At 32.1% G+C, this 7,142-nt stretch overlaps 2 protein-coding genes across 2 annotated transcripts; both read left to right on the top strand.

Moving 5' to 3' along the window:
- The first annotated feature begins 2,442 nt into the window (after positions 1-2,442).
- Positions 2,443-5,813, top strand: LOC109861902. Its single transcript, XM_020441747.1, has 4 exons — positions 2,443-2,566; positions 4,534-4,810; positions 5,059-5,371; positions 5,673-5,813. Exons 1-4 carry the CDS (start codon positions 2,500-2,502, stop codon positions 5,739-5,741), a joined length of 726 nt encoding a protein of 241 aa, XP_020297336.1. The 5' UTR covers positions 2,443-2,499; the 3' UTR covers positions 5,742-5,813.
- A 164-nt stretch (positions 5,814-5,977) lies between these two features.
- On the top strand, positions 5,978-7,142 carry LOC109861903. Its single transcript, XM_020441748.1, has 4 exons — positions 5,978-6,135; positions 6,236-6,442; positions 6,594-6,721; positions 6,791-7,142. Exons 2-4 carry the CDS (start codon positions 6,401-6,403, stop codon positions 6,978-6,980), a joined length of 360 nt encoding a protein of 119 aa, XP_020297337.1. The 5' UTR covers positions 5,978-6,135; positions 6,236-6,400; the 3' UTR covers positions 6,981-7,142.

The following is a 7,142-nucleotide window of genomic DNA, read 5'->3' on the forward strand; positions in this document are numbered from 1 at the left end:
GATATATTGAAAAGTGTCTGCCATTCATTTTATTATTTTCTTTAATTCTGTAGAGCCGTTTTTCTATCCGAGCAATAATTACGAAAAATAGTGTAAAGTACGCATTGCTCGTTCGATCGGTAATAACAGGAAGGTCCAGGACCCTCTTAAAGAAAGTGACCATTTAAACTCGTGCACATAGCACAGAATAGAACCGCACGCTGTGGACATAGCGCACCGACATGTCGCTCGTGGACTGGCTGCGTAGTTCCAATGTGTACCACCCGTGGACATGCGCTAGTTTACGGGGCGGAAAAGTGATTACACATTCTCTTATGGACCTGGCCGCTCTTAGGCTTCTCTCTGGTTATACATATATGTAATACTCCTATATTGCTAGTACGGTGCCGACCTGAAGCTNACCGTTACAGTGCAGACAATATAGTAGCCTCTCTCTCCAGCTGCTTTGTGCGCATGCGGTGAACATTCAAGCACGTTTGGGCATTTCTCTTTCTCGCGTTCTTTCCAATGCTTTGGCTCGCTCGCACTCGCTTAGTAGATGCGCCTGCGCATAATGACGCTCGACTATCTATGCCCATATTTGGACTTCGTGCGTCTCCCTTTCTCGGGCCTCGTGCCTCTCATTGCGAAGATACGCGACTAGCAATATAGGAGTATTACATATATGATGTTATATTATAGATTGTATATGTTATATATATACAGTATATATAATTTAAAAATTTATACAATATATATAATTTTAAAATCTTTAGTTTAAAACATATATATGATTAAGTATTGTTACATAATATATATTTTCTTTCCGCGTTTGTTGTATTCTGAATATACTGGTTTATACGTTTCCGAACTAAACCATATTATTACTCTTGATTGCGGTTCGATGTTCACTGTCAGTAATCATCACACAATCGCGCAATGTGATCATCCATTTATTTTAAAGAATACATTTCGACTATCGCGCTACTGCGTGTCGTGGTGACACGCGACAAGTATATTAAGGCTCTTACTAAAAATAATATTGACCGGCAAAGAAATATTGAACATGGTGCCGTCGAGGGTAGGCACCGAACTGCGGAAATTGAATGAACGCGCAAAAACACCGACTAGGGATAAACAATACAGTTATTGGCCTCCCAACAGTAATTGGCCATGAATTAAAGAAGTAATAAATATAAATAAATACTATTATTATATTCTAAATTATAAACATTTTAATATTAATTAAGTTCTTCTGCTCCGAATAAAAGTAATATTATAGTATTTAAGAAGCTCAAAAACTTATTGTTATACGACAAACATTGGCCAACTGGACAATCACTGTTTTTAAGGTTATGAAAACCATGTGATAGCCATTGGCCTCTTATTTTGAGTTATAGATACAAATGTAAGTAGGTTTATTAGTTTTTAATGTGTTATAAATAAAATATTCATTACTATATCTTCATAAGTCAAAACAAAAAATTTATTATGTTAACTGTTATGTAAACAGATACTAACAGAACTCATATGGCCAATAACTGTCTATTTTGACTATAGGAAATATTTTATCAAATTTTGAATACTTTTTCAAATTTTCTAATAAATTTATTATTTTATTTGCAATTGTTATAGTTTGTTTGAGCTAGTAATACTGAAAATTTACTTTAAGTTATTAAATGTAATTTTATAATTCACTCTATATAGTGCAGTTTTCCTTACGAGGATGCTGAACCGCTGGCAAAAGTCCACTCAATCGCCTACTCAATCGCTACGCTATCGGGTAGGTGGCGCCATCTCTCGGGATCGAATCAAACAAAAACAAGGATAGATAACATAAAAGAGACAAGGATAAACATATGTCTTTCTCTTCTGGTGCAAAGTTTGGGAACTACGTAGTGCTTCGTGCAGTGTTTTGACAAGAAAAATAACCTTTGTGTCTACAATTTACTGGTTCAATACTTTCTCTTCCTGCAAGCGTTCAAAGTGTTTTTTAATACTTTTGTAATATTCTTAGAGGTTATATCTAGCGTGCCAAAGTGTGTTTTGTGACATATAAACTGTTAAATCTGTAGACATACTTGATAATGTAAGGTAGTCAATTTTCTTAAAAAAAAATTTTTCCGTTTTATAAACATTTATTATCTGGCGGGACTTATTACACTGTTTTCTTTTATTGTGGAGAACCGTTTTCTCATTTGTGCAGTACATTTGACAAAAGTCATGATTCAGACATTTTACTATTTTTATGATAAAACAGGACGGTTCAGCATCCTCTTAAGAGATTCACCTACCCGATAGCGTAGCGATTGAGTAGGCGATTGAGTGGACTTTTGCCAGCGGTTCAGCATCCTCTTAAGAGATTCACCTACCCGATAGCGTAGCGATTGAGTAGGCGATTGAGTGGACTTTTGCCAGCGGTTCAGCATCCTCTTAAGTGGCCAATCACTGTATGTCTTACTCCTACTGGAGCGCCAGTACACAAAGAACGCCCTGTGTCGCTGTGAAGCCGCTTGCGCAATGCAAAGAAATAACGGAAGCGCTAAAAATAACATCGGCTTTATAAAATTCATAATAAAAAATAACGGTGAGAATAGCGAACTTTAACATTCGAAAATATACATGTATCATTGCAGATCAGAAAACGAGATAGACAATAACCACATAGTATCGGTAGTAGCACAGACTTTTTTGCAACGGATTTTCTGAAATTTAGCAACGTTCCGTTAAAAGTCTCTAAAACGTCGTAGTAACGTAGCGGAAACGTTGAAATGTCCGCTTTTTAAGTTGCGGTCCGACTTCGTAGAAACGTATAAGAAACGTTGCTCGATAAGTTGCAAAGTTTTTAATGTTTTATTCTTACGCGCTCATTGGCACACATTTATTACTTTGTATCTCGTTGACTTTTGCAAATTTTGCAAAATGGTAACTAACTTTTTTATTCAGTTTGACTCAATCTATATTCATACTTTGGCTTGGTCAAAATTTTACGGACACCCTGTATATATCTATATATGTATATATTCCTGTTTCGATCTATACAACACGATATGATGACGAATACTTTACGAGTCATTCACACAGTCGTATGTAAACCAGAAAAACTTTTATTTTATAATATAACTTACAATAAACGATTACTGCACCATGTATTCTACAAGTGTTTTTTACAAGTTTTTTAATGTAAAAGATACAAAGCACATTGCCTTTTTCTGTATTACTAATTTACATAAATAATACTAGGTTACTGTGGCGCGTCAAAGTAAGGGTCGTAAATATACCAGTTATCCATTTTATCGTAAGTTCTGTATTTTTACAGTCCTTATGCAAATTTATTATATATTAAACACTATTATAAACAATAAAATATTTTTATAATCTGTTCGCGATTAAAAGCTCGCTTTTTACAATTTTTTGTTTATTGAAAATCAACTATCAAGTAAACTTACGTTATTCTTTTGATATTTAAAGAATCCGTTTACTAAAACAACTAGCGCGTACAATGTCATTTAGTATTTTGTTTTTTCGAATATAATAAAAGTAATTTTTAAGGTTTGACGAGAATATAGACAAAAGCGGAATAGTTTGCCGAATATATGTTTATAAAAGTATCTTCAAACTGTGTGATAATATTGTACCTACATACGTGAATACTCTGGTACAGATGTCACCGCACATGTATAACTTATTCTGTCTTTTTTTTTTTCATCGTAAAATTATAAATATCTACCCTATATAGGCTTCAAATAGAAAAGATGCTGTAATTCTTTATTACACCGAAAATACTGTGAGTAGGAAAAGTAGGAATCTATAGTTCTATTTGACACACATTCACAGTATGACGTAAGTAATGTGTCAATTAAGCCTCTTGCACAATGGACGGAATAGCGATAACGATAGAAATAATAAAAGTTTTAAAGAGTTTATATTTCAAAATAAAGGTAGGAACAGCGGAATCTAACATACAAAACTACACATGTATCAATGCAGATCAGAAAATCGGAATAAGCAATAGCGATAAAATTTCCGACGAGTTGGAATTCTGTGTTAAAAACTGTGTTATTTCTATTGCTATTGCTATTCCTTCCATTGTGCAAGGGGCTTTAAGGTCCTTCTGCAATAAGATAGTAGTGCTAAATCAAAAGTCAGACGCAAGAAATTGACTAATCACAATCAATTATTCTTCTGTGATTTGATTGTGATTGGTCAATTTCTTGCTTCTGACTTCTGATTTATTACTAATATCTTATTGTAGAAGACCCTTCAAAGATAAACAAAGATAATAAAACTAAGATAAAATAGCACACTATAAACTGAAATAAGAAGTTGTGGAAATAACAGTTACAATTCAAAAAGAAAGTTTATATGTCGGACTTACGGCATTGTGTTCAGCTATAAGACAAATAAGATACACGTGTGTTACATTTTTTGAGAACATATCGGAACTTTAAGTTCTTCACAAACGCCATTACTAGTACTAAACGTAACCATATCACAAACGAAATGATATTCGAATTTGTAGATGTAAAGTTGTCTCTTTTTTCTTTTTTTCAGTATTAAGTGTTTTCGTATACGAGTACAAAAAAGAACGAAAAATGAATCAGAACAACCCTTCGACTTCTTTTGAAGGCAAACCTAGAAACAGATCTCACAGTAAGGTAGACCTTGAAGTAGAAAGTGATAAAACAAAACAGCACAACCACGATGTGCCGATACAAGACAAAAAGACAAATGAACAACAAACAACAAAAAATATTCTTGACTTCCCAGATGAAGTTCTTTTTCGTATATTCAAAAATGTAGACCTAAACGATTTGAATAATCTCCGATTGTAAGTTTTTTTATTTATGTGAAGCAAGTGATAGATAAATATCCGAAACAATACGTAGATAGCGACAGTAGTACGACATTGCTGTAGTTGACAAACTGTATCTTTCAGGCTTACTAGTATACGTACTGCTTGGGTGACAGTTCGCCAAACTATATATAATCATTTGAAATAATATCAATCGCTTCTTGTTAAAATAATATACTTATATATGTTTCAAAATAAGTTTTGTTGAAATTTATTTATTATAGATGTTGCACAAGATTTGCAAGACTAGCGGCAGATAAACTTTTATGGAGTTTGGACTATCGCAAAACACCTATATTTCCTTCTCGAATGGAGCCGTATAAAACTTTCTTAAAACCATTAACATACAGCTTAGCAATACGTGGAGATTTCAAACATGGCAATAAAAATATTCTTCCACCTTATTTTTTTTTTAAATTACTAAAAATATGCAGAATGCTTAGCAAATTGATTATTGAAGAGTATTATATTCCTACAAAATGGATTTCTGAGGTATTCTTTCCTACGAAATTCTTTCCTAAGGAATTCCTTCCTCAGGTATATATTACTTTTTATTAAAATATTTCTACAGTACGTAAAAAGATTTTATACGATGCACTTTCACATTTTTTAAAATACGGACTACCACTCACACAAACTGTTATGACTTACGTAATTACAGTTTGTTCCGTTTACTTATATATAAAATAATAATAATAATAATGTAATATATTATTACATATATCTGTAAAAATTATAGTTATCGAAGCATATGTGACATTTTTATAATAGTATTACGGAGGTCACACTTTATGTGTGTATAACATATTATACATCTAGTAAAACTTCTTTTCCATAGTTTTGTACAAATCCATGGCAATTTATTAAAATTGGTTTAGGATACGTCAGAGATGTTAACAACTCTTGAGACCCTTGAATTCAAAAATTGTATAGCAGATGGTAAGTTTCATTGTGTCAAATTTCTTTTGCCAACTTTTTTTCCTGGAATATGTAGGTTCGTACCCTACGTAAAAGTAAGTTGTTGTTCTACACATATTTTACATATCTTTATATATTTAGTGTATTCTATCATATATATACACACACATATTGTGTTTAACAATACAATACTGTATTCCAAATATAAATTTTAGTACTTGACAATTAAATATGTTCTGTGGGATCAGCAATCGACATTTTTGACAAGTATATGTAATCTTACAAAACTTCAGAAACTTGAAGTAATTTCATGTTTTCGTATACAGGACTTTTGTCCAGACACAGATTTATTCACTGTTTCTTGTAACTGCCAAAAGCTAGAGGTATTTTTTATTTTAGGACAGTAATAGTTCTGCATTTCATCTAATTCCCTGCGAAAATCACACTTTTCTAGAAACGTGTTTTTTCTTTTTTATTTTATAGATTCTAGACTTTCGAAACACATTAGTAACGGATAAGATAATTGAATGGTTTTGTCAAGTTAAATCTTTAAAAGAACTGTATCTAGAATGTCCTAAATATTTTAGGGACAAATTGTCATCAAATGAATTTTTCAAAGAGTTAGAAAACTTTTATTACGGAGACTACATGTCTTTGTATCGGTTTGATGAGGAACTTTATACATTTTATGTACAATAGAAGTATATCTTCCACTTTTTTTGTGTTCTTTAGTTTTGCCTCTCAAACATACATGCTTGCATGTATTATACACAAGTATTTTAATAAATATTATCAATTTCTTGTTGCGCATTAGATGATAATAGACTTTCTTTTGCTTTAGAATCGTCTTGCCGAAAAGAACGATAAAGAAATAATCACTTACAGAAACAATTTGTTTCCAAACTATTTGTTGTCAAATATTAGTCGCTATATAAGTAGATGTACAAATTTGAAGATATTACATATAAGGTAAATCGGAACCTAAAAACCGAAAACCACAAAAATATTTTAAATATTGATGCTTTTATTTTTTTTCAGACATTATTCGCAAGTTACAAGAACAGCTATCGATATTATGGCGTCGACATTACCAAACTTAATAGAGTTGGATATAACTGGATGTTCTGTAACTCTGGAGGACGTGAAACACTTTGAACTACAAAGACCTAATGTTAAAACTTATTCATCTTTTAGTATACCACATAGCAGATATTCTAAAAATGTATGAGTAAGATGAGTATTCATACGAAGTCATTGTGACATAGATTATAAAAGAAACGAGGAAAAAACGAAAATCGTTTCAGATCTCGAGAGAAAGTAGTACTTGATATTTCAAGTATATAAATATTTTTAACAAAACTGTAATTATCGTACGTGAAGAAAGTAATTA

Source organism: Pseudomyrmex gracilis, unplaced genomic scaffold (genome assembly GCF_002006095.1).
Source record: "Pseudomyrmex gracilis isolate BER0280 unplaced genomic scaffold, ASM200609v1 scaffold_1131, whole genome shotgun sequence".
Classification (NCBI taxonomy): domain Eukaryota; kingdom Metazoa; phylum Arthropoda; class Insecta; order Hymenoptera; family Formicidae; genus Pseudomyrmex; species Pseudomyrmex gracilis.

Coding starts and splice junctions, on each gene's coding strand:
- LOC109861902 (XM_020441747.1), top strand. CDS start 2,500: ATGCAAAGAAATAACGGAAGCGCTAAAAATAACATCGGCTTTATAAAA. Junction 2,567..4,533: donor ATTCATAATAAAAAATAACG/GTGAGAATAGCG, acceptor TCTTTTTTTCAG/TATTAAGTGTTTTCGTATAC. Junction 4,811..5,058: donor GATTTGAATAATCTCCGATT/GTAAGTTTTTTT, acceptor TATTTATTATAG/ATGTTGCACAAGATTTGCAA.
- LOC109861903 (XM_020441748.1), top strand. CDS start 6,401: ATGTCTTTGTATCGGTTTGATGAGGAACTTTATACATTTTAT. Junction 6,443..6,593: donor AGGAACTTTATACATTTTAT/GTACAATAGAAG, acceptor CTTTTGCTTTAG/AATCGTCTTGCCGAAAAGAA. Junction 6,722..6,790: donor TTGAAGATATTACATATAAG/GTAAATCGGAAC, acceptor ATTTTTTTTCAG/ACATTATTCGCAAGTTACAA.